Source organism: Pecten maximus, chromosome 6, assembly GCF_902652985.1.
Source record: "Pecten maximus chromosome 6, xPecMax1.1, whole genome shotgun sequence".
Taxonomy (NCBI): Eukaryota; Metazoa; Mollusca; class Bivalvia; order Pectinida; family Pectinidae; genus Pecten; species Pecten maximus.
In genome coordinates, this window is record NC_047020.1 from 37,153,887 (window position 1) to 37,180,404 (window position 26,518).

The following is a 26,518-nucleotide window of genomic DNA, read 5'->3' on the forward strand; positions in this document are numbered from 1 at the left end:
TTATTTTAAGACTGCTATGTGACTCCGTGACTTCATAATTAAAGATAGATTTGCAATTCAAACAAATGTTCAGTATTTGTTTATATAAATGGAACAATCACTTTGGTCAAACGACAATGTCTAATAAGTACAGTTTATAATCATATCACAGCAGTCGCTTTAGACAACAGGCAAAGAAGACATTTATTTATTTATTTATTTAGTAAATGTCACGGTACAGCAGAGACGTACATCCAATGTGACACATCTTACAAGTTTACTTGCATTGTGGTGTCCAAGTGACTGCTAGTCTATTTGGAATGAAAATTACACGTGTCATCTAAACAACCCGATTTTTTTTCAAGTGTCCAGCTATTCATTTACTGCACTGTACAATATGTTAACTTTATTTTTTCTCTCTCATTCTGTCGTTAACATTGATTCATTTTTTTATATGAGCTCCATTAAGTATAATATTAAAAAATAGTGGAAGTTCAAAAGGAAACATCAATACAATAACCTATAGTTTAAAAATATACAGTTAAACCACAAATCTCTTTTATTTCCGGAGTTAAAAACCGGAACCTACATCGCTACAGTTTATTAGAATCATTCAAACGTCCCATTGATGCTGATCACTCTCTTTAAAAAGATGGCGGCAGAAAAGAAAAAGCCTCACAGCAGATTCTTGTTTACCGATGATAACGGAGAACCCATCGTATTTTACATGAGGCCATGTGCCCAAAAAATAACACTCAAGCCTTTGATAGAGGTAACGACCAGTAATGCTAACAACGCCAAGTTCCTAATGAAATTATATTGAAATATTGGCAAACAAATTTTTATACCTAAAATAATTGTCTATAAGAAAAAATCTCTCGTAGATTGTTTAGTCGAAATCGTGCAGTCATCATAAGTATGTTTCGTGAATGAAACAACGTTTATTACCATCGTAACAACAATACACGGTTCTGATAGTGCTGCTATGAAAGATTTTAAATACTATGGAATCTCGTCCCAGTAATACTGTACACTACACTTGAACTTAGTTCAGTACACTTGTACCGAGAATCGAAAGATTTGAGAAATAACCTAACAGTTTGTAATCAATGATGAACCCCTCCACAAATGACTTAATGTTTTGATGTGATATATCTTCAAGTATGTTACAAAAACATTAAAACAGAAATTTTATTATAAAATTATTTGAATTGGATAAAATGAGCTAGTTTATAATTGGTATATATTATATAATCAGAAACTATAGATTGAGAGAGCTTACCTAAAATATTTCTTAGTGAAACAGTTGCAATGATATCATTTTATTAGTGTTTATCTATGTCGTGCTAGGCTTGCTTTTGTTCAGGTGATCAAAATAGTGTTGTATTGATAATTTTCATAATAAAACGTCTATTTATATTCATGTACAACCATATAAGCTGTCTAAATTCGAGCTTTTTCACATTTTTTTTTTACATTACACACAAAAAAGGCGTGTAAGTTAACCAGACAAAGGTAAGCATGTGGCTAACCTGTGTAGACTTAATCAATGTGTGTCTCTTGATATAGTCCCATTCAAACCCAACGTTCTTCGGCAAGTCAACTTTTCTCAAATTTTTGTACAAAAGTTTTTTGCCAATTACTAATCAACACCAGGCATTTATCAATATCAACTAATTGGCATCAATATAATAATTGTATACTCTTTTAGGATTTCATCATTGTATTTGATGATATTGAATATCGATAGTGTTGTAATAGGGGAGTACAAGTCATTATCCACCTTAAGGCGTATTCCATACACTTGAAGACTCCATATACTGTCCTTCGACGTTATACATTATAACACACTGTCACATACACTTTTATATAACCATTATCTTACTGTACAGCACCTAAAAACCATAAATAATCCCTCCTTTCAGTGATTGGGACTTGTATATTTAAAGAAATCAGATCAGCATTCTTTCCGGCAAAAGAAAGGAAATTCATGGAAATGCAAGCTGAATAATTTTCTGCAAATAAATGATATATATATCAAAACACTTCTGTTTTATGACATACATCACAACACATGAATGTGAGTTTCAGTGCATCCTCTCAAATATGAGACAATATTCCCAAATTGTCTGGCATGGGGTACATTCAACCTGAGTTTCCTCTGGCCCTGATATCAGCTGATCTGATGATAAGCTTGGACATACTCGAACCTTCACTAGACATCTCTCTGTCAGATTGTGCAACTCTAGTGTCATGGCCAGAGGAATTTCAGAATACCTAGAACCCATATAGAAGAGCCTGAGGTCTAAGTCCGCATCAGTAGATGTTACACTGCATGCACTGTCAAAATGTTTTTTCACCATATGGAACCTCTTACGTTGTTGTACCTGGAAACTTGCTAAAGGTTACCTTTTGCTTGATTAGTAAAGTGACAGACTGGAAATTTTAAGGGATGAAACTGAATCTTTATTAAATGCAAGCCAATCCAACCCATTCCTTTTAAACTTCTAAGGCTTGACACACTAGTCATGACTACACATGCACAGTATTCACTATTCCAGTACATATAAGCGATTACAGGTATGGGGCTGGCCGGCAGGCAGTCAGTGCTACAAGTTTGATCCCATGTGAAAGCAAAATAACTCAAATTCCTATTACATTTGGTAGCATTGATTGACCAATTCATGTTAAGCTGTACGTAGTAGTGTGAGAGTTGATGTACATGTGTTTGGATGTGATGGACAGTGACATTTAAAAAGGGAGGGAGGGATCAAATTATGGCAGAATTTTGTGTAAGTGTATAGGACTGGATCTCGTTTTCCTGTGGAAGTACAAATTGTGCTGTACTACACATTGTCACAATGAATTTGTATGAATGCAAAAGAATTGTACAAAATATTAGTAAACTTGTAACTAGTTAAAAAAAATCTGAATTTTTCATGCATGGTGTATTCGAATTTGTGGATGAAAGTGATGGTCTTAACATATCTTGAATGACTGGTAAATTGTCAATATGGTAGAACAAAGAAAGCTATTGTACATTACTTTATCATTTTAATTTTGTTTTTTTGGCCTGTGTATAATGTTTATTTTCCCTTTTTTTCTTATGTTACATATATAGTGTACTACACAAAGTTCCTTCTCATATTTCGTCTAATTGTGAATATTTTTGCAGGATGGAGGTGGAGGAATGACAGTGAAGGTAACAAGGAAATGCATCAAGTAAGTAGTCTGCTATATGATTTTCCAGGTAAAACTTTATTTCTAGGATTTTTTAGTGAACCTATATTTCTAGGATTTTCCAGGTAAACCTAGGATTTTCCAGGTAAATCAATATTTCTAGGATTTTCCAGGTGAACCTTTATTTCTAGGCTTTAATCAAAGCTTTTGAAATTTTCCTTTTTGATTTCACTAAATATGATGATGTAGCCTCATTGTAATGTAACAAATGTCTTCATCTACATTGCCATTCTCCAACAAACTTTGAACTTTTAATTTAAAAGAAAAAAGGCTTTGGTTCATTCATTGCTTCAGTATGTGTACCCAGTACATTTTCTGTTGTACAGACTGACTGTGGAAAGCGACCAAATTTCCTCTGATGATTATATATCTACAAAATACATCCTGGATTGTGTGGAGAGTAATAAGCTGCTGGCTATGGATAAATACAGGTGAGTTCCGAAAGACAAATACAGGTGAGTTCTGATGGACAAATACAGATGCGTTCTGATGGACAAATACAGATGTGTTCTGATGGACAAATACAGATGCGTTCTGATGGACAAATACAGATGCGTTCTGATGGACAAATACAGATGCGTTCTGATGGACAAATACAGATGTGTTCTGATGGACAAATACAGACAAGTTCTGATGGACAAATACAGACAAGTTCTGATGGATAACTACAGACCTGTTCTGATGGACAACTACAGACACGTTCTGATGGACAAATACAGACGCATTCTGATGAACAAATACAGACAAGTTCTGATGGACAAATACAGACGAGTTTTGATGGACAAATACAGACGAGTTCTGAGTGTACAGAATCCTCAGAAATTATACCGACTCATTTTACCATAGAGGGATCAATTCATGATAGAAAACATTTTTCAAAGATTTTCTTAGTTTTTGTTTTTGTTTTTTGACATAATCAATTTATAATTGCCTAAATATTTCAGATATATTGATTCAATTACCAACATATTAATACCAGTAAGAATGATTGATAAAGGTGATATTACTTTTATGGTATAAATATGATATTGATGTTCTTAATTGGAGTTTAACAAGTATATTTCGGATTTACACAAATGGCCTTTTGACTTTTGAAATTAGATTGATGAACTATTATGTGACCAATATTCTATCAAAAAGTTCACCATCTTGTATTTGTTTTAAATTTAAAGTAGGGGCCGCGGTGGCCGAGTGGTTAAGGTGTCCTGACACTTTATCACTAGCCCTCCACCTCTGGGTTGCGAGTTCAAAACTCACTTGGGGCAGTTGCCTGGTAATGACCATAGGCCGGTTGTTTTTCTTCGGATACTCCGGCTTTCCTCCACCTCCAAAACCTGGCATGGATTTAAATGACCCTGGCTGTTAAAAGGACGCTAAACAAAATAAACCCAACCAAAGAATTCAAGGTGATAACAGGGTAATTGATTAATCATACTTAAATAATGTTTTGTTTTCAGATTAAAACCAAAGAGATGTAGTACTGATCATAATTATGCTGTTAATGAAGTGGACCCTGTAGATGACCTCAGTCCAGCCTCCAAGATACAGAGGACAGAAGCTCTTCCATTAGGGTAAGCATGGCAGAACTTTCTGTAAGGCCTTAGGCCACACTAAACAAATGTTTGTTTCAGTAAGGCCTAATTAGGCCACCCTTAAAAATGTTTGTTTCTGTTAAGTCTAATTAGGCCACCTTGAACAAATGTTTGTTTCAGTAAAGTCAAAAAAAGCCCAGGCTTAACAAATGTTTGTTTCAGTTAAGATTTATTAAGCCACACTTAACAAATGTTTCATTCAGTAAAGCCTAATAGGGCCACCTTTAATGAATGTTTGTTTCAGTAAAGTGTAATTATATAAGCCACGCTTAACAAATGTTTGTTTCAGCAAGGCCTTATTGGGCCACCCTTAACAAATATTTTTTTCTGTAAGGCCTAATTGGGCCACCCTTAACAAATATTTTTTTTCTGTAAGGCCTAATTTGACCACCCTTAACAAATGTTTGTTTCAGTAAAGCTTAATTAGGCCACCCTTAACAAATATTTGTTTCTAATTCCTAATTAGGACATAGGTCATGCTTAAAAATATTTGTATCAGTAAGACCTTAGGCCACCCTTTATCCAGTGTTTGGTACATCACCAGACAGCGTTGTACAGTGTATATACTTTACACAAGCTCTGATTTTTGGGTTGAAATATTGTGTTCAATGTTGACAACATAAAATATATTAAACCTGCTTGGACAATGATTCTATTTTTAATAGCACATTCTTTATAATTCGCCAAGTTCTTCAGAAAAATTTATAAGTCTTTTCTTCCACATAATACTGGAATATATTTTAATATACCATCCTGTATATATAAAATATGTGTATTTTGATAACCTTATCTGAATATTTTACAATATTGAGAAAGAAAAACTATCCTTACTTTCGTGATAGGACGATCTCTGATTTATGCCTCAACATTTCAAAGTAACAGAAGCCAGAATGAAGTGTTAATCTTTCATTCCAACACCCCAACTCAGATAGCATAGTTTCCAAAAAAGAATTTTAAAACATTACCACAGCAAAAAATGGTGTATAGAAGGGTACACAACTAAAATCAAAGCAAAGAAAAGAAATTTGGATACTACAACCTAGCTAGGTCAAGTTTTCAGAATTAATGACAAGAAATCCTCCAAAATACATATAACAGATGTTGTGTAAATTTTCTTAAGTTTTATTTTTTTAAATTTTTTTTTTGAGGGGGGAGGGGGACATTTTCGTCCCAGTGATGGAGGAGAGTTATATAATTGGGTGGAACTCTTGTGTAAATGATGGAGGTTATATTCTCACTGGGATGATACAGGTTGAGAAATTTAGAGCAAAGAAGAAAAGATGCAAAATTATTTCATGATTTTCATTGAAATTACCTTACTGGTAATGCATCTTGGTAAAATTACTTAGTAACTTTAATTGAATAAGAAACATCTTTTGTATTTTTTAGACGCACCAAATATTCCTTGGCAGATGACTTAGCTATTTTAAAACACTTTGAGAAGAACAGAGAATTGGTTTCCATGTGCAGTGGCCTAAAGATTTGGCGAGATATGAGTTTGGTAAAGGTAAGTTTGTAGCTTATGTTAAGAGATTCCATCTTATGAAAAAATAAGTTAAAGTGTAGTAAAATGCAAAACATTTCTGAATGTTACCCTTTGCCCCATCTCCTTATAAGGAATACATAAAATTGTCTTCCTTTGACATTTGTGTTAATATATCAAATTTTTAACACAAAAACAGGGTATCATAATATTATACACTGTGTTGTTGATCGGAAAGTTCAAGATTAAAATTTCCTGTGTGTACAATTAACATCTGTCTACTGTTAGACATACTCGGTTTATACTCAGTACAATGTATATATATTGTGGTCCAGATACTCATATAGTCTAATAAAGGATTTGAATGTGCCAGAGTTTCGGGGCCATTCATCATTGCAACATTGAAACATCCTTTTTTGAGGATGTGGACTTGGTGCAGTGGTGTATAAAGCTTCAGGTGTTTTTGGCTTGGCAACCAGGTGCAGCAGAACGTGAGTTTGTGGCCCGGTCAGGGTATACGTATGGGTTATCAAATTGTCTTCCTTCATCATTTGCATTACTAATATATCAAAACAAGAATTGATATATACATACATATTCATCAACAGCGCAAGTATACCTCCTAATTACTGAAAGCGAGTTTATATAGTAATTCCTTTGTGCATTAGTGTGCACATGCATGCGTCCATGCAAAGCTTGTTTATTTTGTGAAGCTTCAGACAGATTAACACCATATTTACACTTTAACAACACACCATCAAGTTTGTAGGGAAAACTGGTGTAGGGTTATCACCGGCCTTCTCTAGAAGACTAATTAATGCTCCCATACATTGTGGTGACAAGTACTCACGTTTAGTGGCTTCATGTTCACATTGTGGGGTTCAGGATCAAAGAGACTGCTCTCTGACACCCGGCAGGATTAAATTCTAGCTCATGTGCGGAATGAGTTCCAACCAAGGGAGATAACTCCCCCGATTTTCACTACAAGTTCCCCTGAATAGATTTTGGTGATTATCATTCAGTTTAAACATCAAAGATCACACTTAACCACTATTAGGGGGTGAGGGGTATGTGAGCCTTCACTCAATTTGCTATCCAGCAATTTATTAGAAATCTTATATAAATGTATCTAGAAATGTTGAATTTTATAATTTGATTTAATTCCATAATGTATATATATACTGGTAAATCAGGACTTCCAAGACTAGATCTTAATTTTCTAACAAATCTTTCATTACGAAACCCAAAGACAATTTACCATGTAAAGGAAAAGGAAAATGTTGATTTACCTTTTTTTTAACCTGATGCACATATCCATTGCAGGTGACAGACCACTCAGCTGAGTCCATGAAGGACAGATTTAAGAAGCGAATCCTGCCGAACATTGATTCATATGACGTGTCCAGAAACATAAAGTTTCTGTTAACCAAAAATGCAAAATATCTTGCAGGTATGTACCAACATTTACGATTTTTATAGTCATCTATATTGTTGAATCTGTACATCAAACCCGCCTCAGGACTCCAGGTTTTGTTAGGGGGTACCACATATAGAATTTATTTAATAAATTACACAGAGATGATATGAAGGAAATCCAACCATGGATAGAAAGGATTTATTTTGGAGTCCCGGGGTCAGGTAGATATTTAATAATAGCCCTTAGGTGACATTTACTGACAGTTTGTTTTCATTAAGAGAAGCGATTAAGATATTTTCATCAAGGGAAATAACTCTGACATATTTAATAAATTACATTGCTGTTTTGGTTTTTGCGGTCCAAGCGGTTGGACCAGTGTTATTTGTTTATGAAATAAAGACAGACCTGGTGATTTTATATTGTTTTCAGACGAGCCTTGACAAAGACTTCTAAGGCCTGTATTAACATTTGCAAGTCTGTCTAGATATATGTTAGAAGTACATGTATTACATTTAAAAACTGACAAACTGGTTTGTCCGCATAAACAAACATGCCTTATACAGTGGACCCGCGATAATCCGGACGCCGATAGTCCGGAAAACTCACAGTCCGGACGGAAATGCACGGGAACGGATTTCCGTAACGTTATTTGTACTCACCAGTCCGGAAATTCGGATTCCGATTCCGGAAGCCCATTTTGGGAACGGAATGTACTTTTCATTAGTAAATTTCCCTCAATAATCCGGACGATTTTTCACCACGAGGAGAAAAAAATGTCGGGGCAAGTCACCCGTGTTGACAGCTGTACAGACTATCGCTTGACACTGTGCGTAGTCATAGCGACCGCTGCCAGGTCATAGCCCCGGGTGTTTACCTGTGATACAATGTGTAGCTTTTGTTTTTATAACGGTACAATGCTTTTTCTCTACGACCTAAATGTTACAGAATTTATGCACAAACATACAGTACGTGATACGATAATTAATCAATCTCAAATACATGTAATACATTTATGATCGGTAATTAACATCATTAACACGGCTTTGTAACACCGTTACGTGAAACGACGACTCATTGAAAGATGCATGTTATTAATTGCATACACATTTACGTATTAAGCAGTGATCACAAGAACTGGGTTGATTACACAAAAATTAGTCATTAGTCGTCTGATACTTAACTAAGCTTCACATGGTTAAGTGAATACGGGTTTAATAATTATCGAACATCTTGGGTAGTTCTCGCTGGTGTCGCATACTTTTAAATAGATAGCTTGGGGTTTCTGATACGTAAAAATCATTAAAAAAAACATGGACTGATGGTAAGTTGTAAAATCCGGGTATTTTATTTAAGGTATTTAACGTTTGTAATTTCTACTTGTTTGTGAACCTCCGGGACGTGACACATGTGTGTTGTTTGTAGGTCACATATGCCCTCTATAAATAAAACAACTTTCACTTTACATGTTCTTTTAAAAACATAGTTTATTTTTTACTTTCTACAAAACAAAACAAGAATCATATCAGAAACATAAGTATATTTATTGTTAAAAAGTCTGACAATTAGACGTGTTTATGAAACGTCCCGGATTGTATATAATCAAGGGAGATAACTCTTACACGACAATTTTTTTGACCTGGTACACGAAATTCGGCAGTCCGGAAAACTCGTAATCCGGACGGTTTGGACTGGGAACGAAGGTGTTCGGATTATCGAGGGTCCACTGTATATGAGTCAGGACTTAATCAAGGGAAATAACTCTAACATACTGAATTATTACAGGTATGAGTTGGGTAACATACATCCTTAAATCATTAGTAACAACCATTGTTGTTTTGATGGACTATTTTGGAATAACTGTAGCAAAGCAGGGCATTCATACTCTTAAGTTGTTGCCTCTTTATTTTGTAGCATTTATATTGTCGTTAAATCTCAAATCTCTTTTGGTCTGTTATATTGAAAAATATTTCACACTGTATACTTTTCTTGTTACTATTACCCGTAGTGTAAATGTAAAAATTAACACACGGTGGGATTTTTACTTAATACACAATGGCAATTTGGCCAGAAGATATGTGAAGTATTTATTGAACAGCTGCTTAACAATTTACAAAAATAACCCCTACGTGTATATTTTACTGATCAAAATTGCGAAATTGGGAAAATAATCATGCTTACAGTATACCAGACACAATTGTGAATTAATTCCAATTTGAAGCAACAAATCCATATAGAAAACAAAGTACATGTACACCAGTATACCAAAGATATAGTCTAGTGGGGATATACCCTAGTAGACATGTAAATGAAAGTGCTAGCAAATGAAACTGAACTCTTCATCTTTAATCATTTGTTTTATATGAAAGCCATGACAAGCTAGCTTAGTCAAGACGTCAGTTTTACAATGTTCAGTGCCATCTTTTCAATCAGTTTTAAAAACAGCTTCTTTATTCTTTTATTTTCCTAAATTTTCTGGTGAAATTTCAAATTGAAAACTGGCTTTACCAGAATTCTCAATAATTTATGTATCAATATTTACATTCTGTGTGACAGTCTTTCATTACTCCTGTGTTAAACCAGATGGTATTAATCACAGTATAAATGCAGCCCAGATCACATGACGTCACTTCCGTCAGCGTCAAAAAAATGTTTGGCAATGCGTTGCGGGTGAATCAAACCTAGCAAAGATTTGACATAGAACAATCGAGTAAATATGACGTCATTTTGGTGCTTTGTTGATCATAGTCACGACGAGGCTTTGTATTACACATCAATTTGAATGCAAACCAAGCACTACAATGAAATAGATTTAACATGTGTCATTCTTTCAATTGAACAAACAGGAGAATAGCTGAACTTCAACCCCAGATTTAGATTTATCTTGATGTAAATATAACAATTAACCCTAACAGGAGTCATTCTATTTATCTGTCACCCACATTGCATTGATCTTGCCAATAAATACAATCTACCAAGCGTTTAATTGTTAATTCAATCATCAGTGTTAATGTCCGATCCTTGAAATATCTTCTTTTGCTCAAATTTAATATGGATATACAAATTATTTAAAAAATACTGAATTCAGTATTAATGCTAAACACTTTCATCCATGTTGTTTTGCAGTCCTGATGCTTTCGTCTGACATTTTTTATTATTGCAGAAAAAAGCATGTCACATTTGTTTCGCAGGAATAAAAATAAACCGTAAGAGATCTGCATTTCACATACGTATGTAACATGTACAGTCTGTTGATAATTTGAATGAGTCGACAGTACTTACGATATACATACGGTCACAACTTTTTACCGCAGTATACTGATAAAGTGGGTTTTTATCAGTGATTTTAATTCCTCAAATGAAGGACTCACAAAATGGTATTTTTGGAAATTCACAAAATTTGTGCTTCATGAAAAATATATGATTTTCCAGTCTTCATTGACAATAGCCCTGTATTTTATAGAACTGCATATAAAAATCATATCTGAATATTCTCCTTTCATATTACAGATTCAGATCACCTTATAGAAGAAAATAAAGAAGTTTCGAAAAAGCCTGCTACAGAGAGTTCTCGTGAGCTAAATCAGACTTTGAGTGACCAAAGAGATTCATTTGATGAATACTTATTGGGTAGTATTGTCATTTCTCGTAAAAAGCGAAGTAACTCTCAGAAGTCTCTTCAGGTTGTGTTAAGAGACTTAAGCCTAGAGTCTGATAAAGGAAAATCCTCTCCAGTTAAGCAAGCCGTACCTAATTCTCCATCACTGAAGGAAAATAAAGCAATGAAAGAAAAACAATTAAAGCCGAATTTGAAACCACATTGTGATAAGTCAAATGACAATGAAAAATCAGAAAACATTTCTAAGGAAGGGTTAAGAAATTCCTCACAAGCATCCAAATCGCCAAAAGTCAAGTGTCCCAGAAGACCTGAGGAAGCCGATAGACATAATGGTATTGACTTTAAGAAAAGAAAGTTAACTGTTGTCGAGCATTCAACAGACTCGGATTCAAAGCAAAATAAGGAAGGAGATCGGTCCAGCACTAGATTGAAAAAGAAACCCAAGACCGGGATGAATCAGCCCAACATGGTAGGTTTTTAGGTGCTGTGAAATAGCAACCTTAAGCGGTCATCACCAAATTTCGCTAGAACATATTCATTCGGAATTCTTGGAGGAATCAAAATGTTGCTTGTTTCAATGATAAATCCAGATGAGTTCAGGATGGGACCAGAAATAATTTTGCCCAAAAAATGCTAAACAACACACTAGACAATCTTATCTCCTTCCGCAAAGTATTTGTTTGTGATTAAGTAATATGATATACGCTTTTATATATTTGAAGACATTTGTTGAATTCAAATAAGTTAAAGAAGAACGGCTTGAATCATACACAATTAAGGCCCATGGGTAAAAATCTCAAAGTTCTGGAAAATCAAAATTAAGGTTTTGCGTTTAGCACTTGCATATATAATGGGCAGTTTCTGACAAACTATAAAACCTAGAGCAGCCAAATTTGGGTTATAGGTGTATTGTGGGAACAATCTATTGTTTAGATCTAGCGAAGGAGGTAAACAACCTATTGTTAGATCTCGTGAAGGAGGTAAACAACCTATTGTTAGATCTCGTGAAGGAGGTAAACAACCTATCGTTAGATCTCGTGAAGGAGGTAAACAACCTATTGTTAGATCTCGTGAAGGAGGTAAACAACCTATTGTTAGATCTTGTGAAGGAGGTAAACAACCTATTGCTTAGCTCTCGTGAAGGAGGTAAACAACCTATTGCTTAGCTCTTGTGAAGGAGGTAAACAACCTATTGCTTAGCTCTTGTGAAGGAGGTAAACAACCTATTGTTAGCTCTTGTGAAGGAGGTAAACAACCTATTGTTAGATCTTGTGAAGGAGGTAAACAACCTTTTGTTAGATCTTGTGAAGGAGGTAAACAACCTTTTGTTAGATCTTGTGAAGGAGGTAAACAACCTATTGTTAGATCTTGTGAAGGAGGTAAACAACCTTTTGTTATATCTTGTGAAGGAGGTAAACAACCTTTTGTTAGATCTAGTAAAGGAGGTAAACAACCTATTGTTCAGATCTTGTGAAGGAAGTAAATAACCTATTGTTAGAACTTGCGAAGGAGGTAAACAACCTTTTGTTAGATCTTGTAAAGGAGAGAAACAACCTATTGTTAGATCTTGTGAAGGAGGTAAACAACCTATTGTTAGATCTTGTGAAGGAGGTAAACAACCTTTTGTTATATCTTGTGAAGGAGGTAAACAACATATTGTTAGATCTTGTGAAGGAGGTAAACAACCTTTTGTTAGATCTAGTGAAGGAGGTAAACAACCTATTGTTATATTTTGTGCAGGAGGTAAACAACATATTGTTATATCTTGTGAAGGAGGTAAACAACCTATTGTTATACCTTGTGAAGGAGGTAAACAACCTTGTGCTAGATCTTGTGAAGGAGATAAACAACCTTTTGTTATATCTTGTGAAGGAGGTAAACAACCTATTGTTAGATCTTGTGAAGGAGGTAAACAACCTATTGTTAGATCTTGTGAAGGAGGTAAACAACCTATTGTTAGATCTTGTGAAGGAGGTAAACAACCTTTTGTTATATCTTGTGAAGGAGGTAAACAACACACTAGACAATCTTATCTCCTTCCGCAAAGTATTTGTTTGTGATTAAGTAATATGATATACGCTTTTATATATTTGAAGACATTTGTTGAATTCAAATAAGTTAAAGAAGAATGGCTTGAATCATACACAATTAAGGCCCATGGGTAAAAATCTCAAAGTTCTGGAAAATCAAAATTAAGGTTTTGCGTTTAGCACTTGCATATATAATGGGCAGTTTCTGACAAACTATAAAACCTAGAGCAGCCAAATTTGGGTTATAGGTGTATTGTGGGAACAATCTATTGTTTAGATCTAGCGAAGGAGGTAAACAACCTATTGTTAGATCTCGTGAAGGAGGTAAACAACCTATTGTTAGATCTCGTGAAGGAGGTAAACAACCTATTGTTAGATCTCGTGAAGGAGGTAAACAACCTATTGTTAGATCTTGTGAAGGAGGTAAACAACCTATTGCTTAGCTCTCGTGAAGGAGGTAAACAACCTATTGCTTAGCTCTTGTGAAGGAGGTAAACAACCTATTGTTAGATCTTGTGAAGGAGGTAAACAACCTATTGTTAGATCTCGTGAAGGAGGTAAACAACCTTGTGTTATACCTTGTGAAGGAGGTAAACAACCTTTTGTTAGATCTAGTAAAGGAGGTAAACAACCTATTGTTCAGATCTTGTGAAGGAAGTAAATAACCTATTGTTAGATCTAGTAAAGGAGGTAAACAACATTGTTAGAACTTGCGAAGGAGGTAAACAACCTTTTGTTAGATCTTGTAAAGGAGAGAAACAACCTATTGTTAGATCTAGTAAAGGAGGTAAACAACCTTTTGTTAGATCTTGTGAAGGAGGTAAACAACCTTTTGTTAGATCTTGTGAAGGAGGTAAACAACCTTTTGTTAGATCTTGTGAAGGAGGTAAACAACCTTTTGTTAGATCTTGTGAAGGAGGTAAACAACCTATTGTTAGATCTTGTGAAGGAGGTAAACAACCTTTTGTTATATCTTGTGAAGGAGGTAAACAACATATTGTTAGATCTTGTGAAGGAGGTAAACAACCTTTTGTTAGATCTAGTGAAGGAGGTAAACAACCTATTGTTATATTTTGTGCAGGAGGTAAACAACATATTGTTATATCTTGTGAAGGAGGTAAACAACCTATTGTTATACCTTGTGAAGGAGGTAAACAACCTTGTGCTAGATCTTGTGAAGGAGATAAACAACCTTTTGTTATATCTTGTGAAGGAGGTAAACAACCTATTGTTACATCCTGTGAAGGAGGTAAACAACCTATTGTTAGATCTTGTGAAGGAGGTAAACAACCTATTGTTATATCTTGTGAAGGAAGTAAACAACCTATTGTTATATCTTGTGAAGGAGGTAAACAACCTATTGTTAGATCTTGTGAAGGAAGTAAACAACCTATTGTTATATCTTGTGAAGGAGGTAAACAACCTATTGTTAGATCTCGTGAAGGAGGTAAACAACCTATTGTTAGATCTCGTGAAGGAGGTAAACAATCTTTTGTTATATCTCGTGAAGGAGGTAAACAACCTATTGTTAGATCTTGTGAAGGAGGTAAACAACCTATTGTTAGATCTTGTGAAGGAGGTAAACAACCTATTGTTAGATCTTGTGAAGGAGGTAAACAACCTATTGTTAGATCTTGTGAAGGAGGTAAACAACCTTTTGTTATATCTTGTGAAGGAGGTAAACAACATATTGTTAGATCTTGTGAAGGAGGTAAACAACCTTTTGTTAGATCTCGTGAAGGAGGTAAACAACCTATCGTTAGATCTCGTGAAGGAGGTAAACAACCTATTGTTAGATCTCGTGAAGGAGGTAAACAACCTATTGTTAGATCTTGTGAAGGAGGTAAACAACCTATTGCTTAGCTCTCGTGAAGGAGGTAAACAACCTATTGCTTAGCTCTTGTGAAGGAGGTAAACAACCTATTGTTAGATCTTGTGAAGGAGGTAAACAACCTATTGTTAGATCTCGTGAAGGAGGTAAACAACCTTGTGTTATACCTTGTGAAGGAGGTAAACAACCTTTTGTTAGATCTAGTAAAGCAGGTAAACAACCTATTGTTCAGATCTTGTGAAGGAAGTAAATAACCTATTGTTAGAACTTGCGAAGGAGGTAAACAACCTATTGTTAGATCTAGTAAAGGAGGTAAACAACCTTTTGTTAGATCTTGTGAAGGAGGTAAACAACCTTTTGTTAGATCTCGTGAAGGAGGTAAACAACCTTTTGTTAGATCTTGTGAAGGAGGTAAACAACCTTTTGTTAGATCTTGTGAAGGAGGTAAACAACCTATTGTTAGATCTTGTGAAGGAGGTAAACAACCTTTTGTTATATCTTGTGAAGGAGGTAAACAACATATTGTTAGATCTTGTGAAGGAGGTAAACAACCTTTTGTTAGATCTAGTGAAGGAGGTAAACAACCTATTGTTATATTTTGTGAAGGAGGTAAACAACATATTGTTATATCTTGTGAAGGAGGTAAACAACCTATTGTTATACCTTGTGAAGGAGGTAAACAACCTTGTGTTAGATCTTGTGAAGGAGATAAACAACCTTTTGTTATATCTTGTGAAGGAGGTAAACAACCTATTGTTACATCCTGTGAAGGAGGTAAACAACCTATTGTTAGATCTTGTGAAGGAGGTAAACAACCTATTGTTATATATTGTGAAGGAAGTAAACAACCTATTGTTATATCTTGTGACGGAGGTAAACAACCTATTGTTAGATCTTGTGAAGGAAGTAAACAACCTATTGTTATATCTTGTGAAGGAGGTAAACAACCTATTGTTAGATCTCGTGAAGGAGGTAAACAACCTATTGTTAGATCTCGTGAAGGAGGTAAACAATCTTTTGTTATATCTCGTGAAGGAGGTAAACAACCTATTGTTAGATCTTGTGAAGGAGGTAAACAACCTATTGTTAGATCTTGTGAAGGAGGTAAACAACCTTTTGTTAGATCTTGTGAAGGAGGTAAACAACCTATTGTTAGATCTTGTGAAGGAGGTAAACAACCTTTTGTTATATCTTGTGAAGGAGGTAAACAACATATTGTTAGATCTTGTGAAGGAGGTAAACAACCTTTTGTTAGATCTAGTGAAGGAGGTAAACAACCTATTGTTATATTTTGTGAAGGAGGTAAACAACCTATTGTTATATCTTGTGAAGGAGGTAAACAACCTGTTGTTAGATCTTGTGAAGGAGGTAAACAACCTTGTGTTAGATCTTGTGAAGGAGGTAAACAACCTATTGTTCAGATCTCGTGAAGGAGGTAAACAACATTGTTAGATCTCGTGAAGGAGGTAAACAATCTTTTGTTAGATTTTGTGAAGGAGGTAAACAACCTATTGTTAGATCTTGTGAAGGAGGTAAACAACCTTTTGTTAGATCTTGTGAAGGAGGTAAACAACCTTTTGTTAGATCTCGTGAAGGAGGTAAACAACCTATTGTTATATCTTGTGAAGGAGGTAAACAACCTTTTGTTAGATCTTGTGAAGGAGGTAAACAACCTATTGTTAGATCTCGTGAAGGAGGTAAACAACCTTTTGTTAGATCTCGTGAAGGAGGTAAACAAACTATTGTTAGATCTCGTGAAGGAGGTAAACAACATATTGTTAGATCTCGTGAAGGAGGTAAACAACCTTTTGTTAGATCTCGTGAAGGAGGTAAACAACCTATTATTAGATCTCGTGAAGGAGGTAAACAACCTTTTGTTAGATCTAGTGAAGGAGGTAAACAACATAATGTTAGATGTAGTGAAGGAGGTAAACAACCTTTTGTTAGATCTCGTGAAGGAGGTAAACAACCTATTGTTAGATCTTGTGAAGGAGGTAAACAACCTTTTGTTAGATCTTGTGAAGGAGGTAAACAACCTATTGTTAGATCTTGTGAAGGAGGTAAACAACCTTTTGTTAGATCTAGTGAAGGAGGTAAACAACCTATTGTTATATCTTGTGAAGGAGGTAAACAACCTATTGTTATATCTTGTGAAGGAGGTAAACAACCTATTGTTATACCTTGTGAAGGAGGTAAACAACCTTGTGTTAGATCTTGTGAAGGAGGTAAACAACCTATTGTTATATCTAGTGAAGGAGGTAAATAACCTTTTGTTAGATCTTGTGAAGGAGGTAAACAACCTATTGTTAGATCTCGTGAAGGAGGTAAACAACCTTTTGTTAGATCTCGTGAAGGAGGTAAACAACCTTTTGTTAGATCTTGTGAAGGAGGTAAACAACCTATTGTTAGATCTTGTGAAGGAGGTAAACAACCTATTGTTAGATCTCGTGAAGGAGGTAAACAATCTTTTGTTATATCTCGTGAAGGAGGTAAACAACCTATTGTTAGATCTTGTGAAGGAGGTAAACAACCTATTGTTAGATCTTGTGAAGGAGGTAAACAACCTATTGTTAGATCTTGTGAAGGAGGTAAACAACCTATTGTTAGATCTTGTGAAGGAGGTAAACAACCTATTGTTATATCTTGTGAAGGAGGTAAACAACATATTGTTAGATCTTGTGAAGGAGGTAAACAACCTTTTGTTAGATCTAGTGAAGGAGGTAAACAACCTATTGTAATATTTTGTGAAGGAGGTAAACAACCCATTGTTATATCTTGTGAAGGAGGTAAACAACCTATTGTTATACCTTGTGAAGGAGGTAAACAACCTTGTGTTAGATCTTGTGAAGGAGGTAAACAACCTTGTGTTAGATCTTGTGAAGGAGGTAAACAACCTATTGTTCAGATCTCGTGAAGGAGGTAAACAACATTGTTAGATCTGGTGAAGGAGGTAAACAATCTTTTTTTAGATTTTGTGAAGGAGGTAAACAACCTATTGTTAGATCTTGTGAAGGAGGTAAACAACCTTTTGTTAGATCTTGTGAAAGAGGTAAACAATCTCTTGTTAGATGTAGTGAAGGAGGTAAACAACATTGTTAGATCTCGTAAAGGAGGTAAACAACCTTTTGTTAGATCTTGTGAAGGAGGTAAACAACCTATTGTTAGATCTTGTGAAGGAGGTAAACAACCTTTTGTTAGATCTTGTGAAGGAGGTAAACAACCTTTTGTTAGATCTCGTGAAGGAGGTAAACAACCTATTGTTATATCTTGTGAAGGAGGTAAACAACCTTTTGTTAGATCTTGTGAAGGAGGTAAACAACCTATTGTTAGATCTCGTGAAGGAGGTAAACAACCTTTTGTTAGATCTCGTGAAGGAGGTAAACAACCTATTGTTAGATCTCGTGAAGGAGGTAAACAACATATTGTTAGATCTCGTGAAGGAGGTAAACAACCTTTTGTTAGATCTCGTGAAGGAGGTAAATAACCTATTATTAGATCTCGTGAAGGAGGTAAACAACCTTTTGTAAGATCTAGTGAAGGAGGTAAACAACATAATGTTAGATGTAGTGAAGGAGGTAAACAACCTTTTGTTAGATCTCGTGAAGGAGGTAAACAACCTATTGTTAGATCTTGTGAAGGAGGTAAACAACCTTTTGTTAGATCTTGTGAAGGAGGTAAACAACCTATTGTTAGATCTTGTGAAGGAGGTAAACAACCTTTTGTTAGATCTAGTGAAGGAGGTAAACAACCTATTGTTATATCTTGTGAAGGAGGTAAACAACCTATTGTTATATCTTGTGAAGGAGGTAAACAACCTATTGTTATACCTTGTGAAGGAGGTAAACAACCTTGTGTTAGATCTTGTGAAGGAGGTAAACAACCTATTGTTATATCTAGTGAAGGAGGTAAATAACCTTTTGTTAGATCTTGTGAAGGAGGTAAACAACCTATTGTTAGATCTCGTGAAGGAGGTAAACAACCTTTTGTTAGATCTCGTGAAGGAGGTAAACAACCTTTTGTTAGATCTTGTGAAGGAGGTAAACAACCTATTGTTAGATCTTGTGAAGGAGGTAAACAACATTGTTAGATCTCGTGAAGGAGGTAAACAATCTTTTGTTAGATCTTGTGAAGGAGGTAAACAACCTATTGTTATATCTTGTGAAGGAGGTAAACAACCTATTGTTAGATCTTGTGAAGGAGGTAAACAACCTATTGTTAGATCTCGTGAAGGAGGTAAACAATCTTTTGTTATATCTCGTGAAGGAGGTAAACAACCTATTGTTAGATCTTGTGAAGGAGGTAAACAACCTATTGTTAGATCTTGTGAAGGAGGTAAACAACCTATTGTTAGATCTTGTGAAGGAGGTAAACAACCTATTGTTATATCTTGTGAAGGAGGTAAACAACATATTGTTAGATCTTGTGAAGGAGGTAAACAACCTTTTGTTAGATCTAGTGAAGGAGGTAAACAACCTATTGTAATATTTTGTGAAGGAGGTAAACAACCCATTGTTATATCTTGTGAAGGAGGTAAACAACCTATTGTTATACCTTGTGAAGGAGGTAAACAACCTTGTGTTAGATCTTGTGAAGGAGGTAAACAACCTTGTGTTAGATCTTGTGAAGGAGGTAAACAACCTATTGTTCAGATCTCGTGAAGGAGGTAAACAACATTGTTAGATCTGGTGAAGGAGGTAAACAATCTTTTTTTAGATTTTGTGAAGGAGGTAAACAAACTATTGTTAGATCTTGTGAAGGAGGTAAACAACCTTTTGTTAGATCTTGTGAAAGAGGTAAACAATCTATTGTTAGATGTAGTGAAGGAGGTAAACAACATTGTTAGATCTCGTAAAGGAGGTAAACAACCTTTTGTTAGATCTTGTGAAGGAGGTAAACAACCTATTGTTAGATCTTGTGAAGGAGGTAAACAACCTTTTGTTAGATCTTGTGAAGGAGGTAAACAACCTTTTGTTAGATCTCGTGAAGGAGGTAAACAACCTATTGTTATATCTTGTGAAGGAGGTAAACAACCTTTTGTTAGATCTTGTGAAGGAGGTAAACAACATATTGTTAGATCTCGTGAAGGAGGTAAACAACCTTTTGTTAGATCTTGTGAAGGAGGTAAATAACCTATTATTAGATCTCGTGAAGGAGGTAAACAACCTTTTGTTAGATCTAGTGAAGGAGGTAAACAACATAATGCTAGATGTAGTGAAGGAGGTAAACAACCTTTTGTTAGATCTCGTGAAGGAGGTAAACAACGTATTGTTAGATCTTGTGAAGGAGGTAAACAACCTTTTGTTAGATCTTGTGAAGGAGGTAAACAACCTATTGTTAGATCTGGTGAAGGAGGTAAACAACCTTTTGTTAGATCTAGTGAAGGAGGTAAACAACCTATTGTTATATCTTGTGAAGGAGGTAAACAACCTATTGTTATATCTTGTGAAGGAGGTAAACAACCTATTGTTATACCTTGTGAAGGAGGTAAACAACCTTGTGTTAGATCTTGTGAAGGAGGTAAACAACCTATTGTTATATCTAGTGAAGGAGGTAAATAACCTTTTGTTAGATCTTGTGAAGGAGGTAAACAACCTATTGTTAGATCTCGTGAAGGAGGTAAACAACCTTTTGTTAGATCTCGTGAAGGAGGTAAACAACCTTATGTTAGATCTTGTGAAGGAGGTAAACAACCTATTGTTAGATCTTGTGAAGGAGGTAAACAACATTGTTAGATCTCGTGAAGGAGGTAAACAATCTTTTGTTAGATCTTGTGAAGTAGGTAAACAACCTATTGTTATATCTTGTGAAGGAGGTAAACAACCTTTTGTTAGATCTTGTGAAGGAGGTAAACAACCTATTGTTAGATCTCGTGAAGAAGGTAAACAACCTTTTGTTAGATCTCGTGAAGGAGGTAAACAACCTATTGTAAGATCTCATGAAGGAGGTAAACAACATATTGTTAGATCTCGTGAAGGAGGTAAACAACCTTTTGTTAGATCTCGTGAAGGAGGTAAACAACCTATTATTAGATCTCGTGAAGGAGGTAAACAACCTTTTGTTAGATCTAGTGAAGGAGGTAAACAACATAATGTTAGATGTAGTGAAGGAGGTAAACAACCTTTTGTTAGATCTCGTGAAGGAGGTAAACAACCTATTGTTAGATCTTGTGAAGGAGGTAAACAACCTTTTGTTATATCTTGTGAAGGAGGTAAACAACCTATTGTTAGATCTTGTGAAGGAGGTAAACAACCTTTTGTTAGATCTAGTGAAGGAGGTAAACAACCTATTGTTATATCTTGTGAAGGAGGTGTAAACAACCTATTGTTATATCTTGTGAAGGAGGTAAACAACCTATTGTTATACCTTGTGAAGGAGGTAAACAACCTTGTGTTAGATCTTGTGAAGGAGGTAAACAACCTATTGTTATATCTAGTGAAGGAGGTAAATAACCTTTTGTTAGATCTTGTGAAGGAGGTAAACAACCTATTGTTAGATCTCGTGAAGGAGGTAAACAACATTGTTAGATCTCGTGAAGGAGGTAAACAATCTTTTGTTAGATCTTGTGAAGGAGGTAAACAACCTATTGTTATATCTTGTGAAGGAGGTAAACAACCTATTGTTATACCTTGTGAAGGAGGTAAACAACCTTGTGTTAGATCTTGTGAAGGAGGTAAACAACCTATTGTTATATCTTGTGAAGGAGGTAAACAACCTTTTGTTAGATCTTGTGAAGGAGGTAAACAACCTATTGTTAGATCTCGTGAAGAAGGTAAACAACCTTTTGTTAGATCTCGTGAAGGAGGTAAACAACCTATTGTTAGATCTCATGAAGGAGGTAAACAACATATTGTTAGATCTCGTGAAGGAGGTAAACAACCTTTTGTTAGATCTCGTGAAGGAGGTAAACAACCTATTGTTAGATCTCGTGAAGGAGGTAAACAACATTGTTAGATCTCGTGAAGGAGGTAAACAATCTTTTGTTAGATCTTGTGAAGGAGGTAAACAACCTATTGTTATATCTTGTGAAGGAGGTAAACAACCTTTTGTTAGATCTTGTGAAGGAGGTAAACAACCTATTATTAGATCTCGTGAAAGAGGTAAACAACCTTTTGTTAGATCTAGTGAAGGAGGTAAACAACATAATGTTAGATCTAGTGAAGGAGGTAAACAACCTATTGTTATATCTTGTGAAGGAGGTGTAAACAACCTATTGTTATATCTTGTGAAGGAGGTAAACAACCTATTGTTATACCTTGTGAAGGAGGTAAACAACCTTGTGTTAGATCTTGTGAAGGAGGTAAACAACCTATTGTTATATCTAGTGAAGGAGGTAAATAACCTTTTGTTAGATCTTGTGAAGGAGGTAAACAACCTATTGTTAGATCTCGTGAAGGAGGTAAACAACATTGTTAGATCTCGTGAAGGAGGTAAACAATCTTTTGTTAGATCTTGTGAAGGAGGTAAACAACCTATTGTTAGATCTTGTGAAGGAGGTAAACAACATTGTTAGATCTCGTGAAGGAGGTAAACAATCTTTTGTTAGATTTTGTGAAGGAGGTAAACAACCTATTGTTAGATCTTGTGAAGGAGGTAAACAACCTTTTGTTAGATCTTGTAAAAGAGGTAAACAATCTATTGTTAGATCTTGTGAAGGAGGTAAACAACCTTTTGTTAGATCTTGTGAAGGAGGTAAACAACCTATTGTTAGATCTCGTGAAGGAGGTAAACAACCTATTGTTATATCTAGTGAAGGAGGTAAACAACCTTTTGTTAGATCTTGTGAAGGAGGTAAACAACCTATTGTTAGATCTCGTGAAGGAGGTAAACAACATTGTTAGATCTCGTGAAGGAGGTAAACAATCTTTTGTTAGATCTTGTGAAGGAGGTAAACAACCTATTGTTATATCTTGTGAAGGAGGTAAACAACCTTTTGTTAGATCTTGTGAAGGAGGTAAACAACCTATTGTTAGATCTCGTGAAGAAGGTAAACAACCTTTTGTTAGATCTCGTGAAGGAGGTAAACAACCTATTGTTAGATCTCATGAAGGAGGTAAACAACATATTGTTAGATCTAGTGAAGGAGGTAAACAACATAATGTTAGATGTAGTGAAGGAGGTAAACAACCTTTTGTTAGATCTCGTGAAGGAGGTAAACAACCTATTGTTAGATCTTGTGAAGGAGGTAAACAACCTTTTGTTATATCTTGTGAAGGAGGTAAACAACCTATTGTTAGATCTTGTGAAGGAGGTAAACAACCTTTTGTTAAATCTAGTGAAGGAGGTAAACAACCTCTTGTTATATCTTGTGAAGGAGGTGTAAACAACCTATTGTTATATCTTGTGAAGGAGGTAAACAACCTTGTGTTAGATCTTGTGAAGGAGGTAAACAACCTATTGTTATATCTAGTGAAGGAGGTAAATAACCTTTTGTTAGATCTTGTGAAGGAGGTAAACAACCTATTGTTAGATCTCGTGAAGGAGGTAAACAACATTGTTAGATCTCGTGAAGGAGGTAAACAATCTTTTGTTAGATCTTGTGAAGGAGGTAAAGAACCTATTGTTAGATCTTGTGAAGGAGGTAAACAACATTGTTAGATCTCGTGAAGGAGGTAAACAATCTTTTGTTAGATCTTGTGAAGGAGGTAAACAACCTATTGTTAGATCTTGTGAAGGAGGTAAACAACCTTTTGTTAGATCTTGTGAAAGAGGTAAACAATCTATTGTTAGATCTTGTGAAGGAGGTAAACAACCTTTTGTTAGATCTTGTGAAGGAGGTAAACAACCTATTGTTAGATCTCGTGAAGGAGGTAAACAACCTATTGTTATATCTAGTGAAGGAGGTAAACAACCTTTTGTTAGATCTTGTGAAGGAGGTAAACAACCTATTGTTAGATCTCGTGAAGGAGGTAAACAACATTGTTAGATCTCGTGAAGGAGGTAAACAATCTTTTGTTAGATCTAGTGAAGGAGGTAAACAACATAATGTTAGATGTAGTGAAGGAGGTAAACAACCTATTGTTAGATCTCGTGAAGGAGGTAAACAACCTATTGTTAGATCTTGTGAAGGAGGTAAACAACCTTTTGTTATATCTTGTGAAGGAGGTAAACAACCTATTGTTAGATCTTGTGAAGGAGGTAAACAACCTTTTGTTAGATCTAGTGAAGGAGGTAAACAACCTATTGTTTTATCTTGTGAAGGAGGTGTAAACAACCTATTGTTATATCTTGTGAAGGAGGTAAACAACCTATTGTTATACCTTGTGAAGGAGGTAAACAACCTTGTGTTAGATGTTGTGAAGGAGGTAAACAACCTATTGTTATATCTAGTGAAGGAGGTAAATAACCTTTTGTTAGATCTTGTGAAGGAGGTAAACAACCTATTGTTAGATCTCGTGAAGGAGGTAAACAACATTGTTAGATCTCGTGAAGGAGGTAAACAATCTTTTGTTAGATCTTGTGAAGGAGGTAAACAACCTATTGTTAGATCTTGTGAAGGAGGTAAACAACATTGTTAGATCTCGTGAAGGAGGTAAACAATCTTTTGTTAGATCTTGTGAAGGAGGTAAACAACCTATTGTTAGATCTTGTGAAGGAGGTAAACAACCTTTTGTTAGATCTTGTGAAAGAGGTAAACAATCTATTGTTAGATCTTGTGAAGGAGGTAAACAACCTTTTGTTAGATCTTGTGAAGGAGGTAAACAACCTATTGTTAGATCTCGTGAAGGAAGTAAACAACCTATTGTTAGATCTTGTGAAAGAGGTAAACAATCTATTGTTAGATCTTGTGAAGGAGGTAAACAACCTTTTGTTAGATCTTGTGAAAGAGGTAAACAATCTATTGTTAGATCTTGTGAAGGAGGTAAACAACCTTTTGTTAGATCTTGTGAAGGAGGTAAACAACCTATTGTTAGATCTCGTGAAGGAGGTAAACAACCTATTGTTATATCTAGTGAAGGAGGTAAACAACCTTTTGTTAGATCTTGTGAAGGAGGTAAACAACCTATTGTTAGATCTCGTGAAGGAGGTAAACAACATTGTTAGATCTCGTGAAGGAGGTAAACAATCTTTTGTTAGATCTAGTGAAGGAGGTAAACAACATAATGTTAGATGTAGTGAAGGAGGTAAACAACCTTTTGTTAGATCTCGTGAAGGAGGTAAACAACCTATTGTTAGATCTTGTGAAGGAGGTAAACAACCTTTTGTTATATCTTGTGAAGGAGGTAAACAACCTATTGTTAGATCTTGTGAAGGAGGTAAACAACCTTTTGTTAGATCTAGTGAAGGAGGTAAACAACCTATTGTTATATCTTGTGAAGGAGGTGTAAACAACCTATTGTTATATCTTGTGAAGGAGGTAAACAACCTATTGTTATACCTTGTGAAGGAGGTAAACAACCTTGTGTTAGATCTTGTGAAGGAGGTAAACAACCTATTGTTATATCTAGTGAAGGAGGTAAATAACCTTTTGTTAGATCTTGTGAAGGAGGTAAACAACCTATTGTTAGATCTCGTGAAGGAGGTAAACAACATTGTTAGATCTCGTGAAGGAGGTAAACAATCTTTTGTTAGATCTTGTGAAGGAGGTAAACAACCTATTGTTAGATCTTGTGAAGGAGGTAAACAACATTGTTAGATCTCGTGAAGGAGGTAAACAATCTTTTGTTAGATCTTGTGAAGGAGGTAAACAACCTATTGTTAGATCTTGTGAAGGAGGTAAACAACCTTTTGTTAGATCTTGTGAAAGAGGTAAACAATCTATTGTTAGATCTTGTGAAGGAGGTAAACAACCTTTTGTTAGATCTTGTGAAGGAGGTAAACAACCTATTGTTAGATCTCGTGAAGGAGGTAAACAACCTATTGTTATATCTAGTGAAGGAGGTAAACAACCTTTTGTTAGATCTTGTGAAGGAGGTAAACAACCTATTGTTAGATCTCGTGAAGGAGGTAAACAACATTGTTAGATCTCGTGAAGGAGGTAAACAATCTTTTGTTAGATCTTGTGAAGGAGGTAAACAACCTATTGTTAGATCTCGTGAAGGAGGTAAACAACATTGTTAGATCTCGTGAAGGAGGTAAACAATCTTGTGTTAGATCTTGTGAAGGAGGTAAACAACCTATTGTTATATCTAGTGAAGGAGGTAAACAACCTTTTGTTAGATCTTGTGAAGGAGGTAAACAACCTATTGTTAGATCTCGTGAAGGAGGTAAACAACCTATTATTAGATCTTGTGAGGGAGGTAAACAACCTTGTGTTAGATCTAGTGAAGGAGGTAAACAACATTTTTGTTCAGAGTTTCCCGTGTCCATTGGACCTCATTTTGTTACATTTA

At 35.3% G+C, this 26,518-nt stretch overlaps 1 protein-coding gene across 2 annotated transcripts in view; it reads left to right on the top strand.

Moving 5' to 3' along the window:
* Positions 1-608: 608 nt before the first annotated feature.
* LOC117329688 (telomeric repeat-binding factor 2-interacting protein 1-like) overlaps positions 609-26,518 on the top strand; it is a 31,403-nt gene continuing 5,493 nt past the window's right edge. For both annotated transcript variants that reach the window (XR_004533251.1, XM_033887761.1), the window contains exons 1-7: positions 609-751; positions 3,155-3,201; positions 3,546-3,650; positions 4,677-4,790; positions 6,201-6,318; positions 7,618-7,744; positions 11,219-11,796. Coding sequence is in view for 1 of the 2 variants with exons in the window: in XM_033887761.1 (XP_033743652.1) it covers positions 632-751; positions 3,155-3,201; positions 3,546-3,650; positions 4,677-4,790; positions 6,201-6,318; positions 7,618-7,744; positions 11,219-11,796 (1,209 nt within the window). In the remaining variant the exon portion in view is untranslated. The remainder of the gene's footprint in view (positions 752-3,154; positions 3,202-3,545; positions 3,651-4,676; positions 4,791-6,200; positions 6,319-7,617; positions 7,745-11,218; positions 11,797-26,518) is intronic.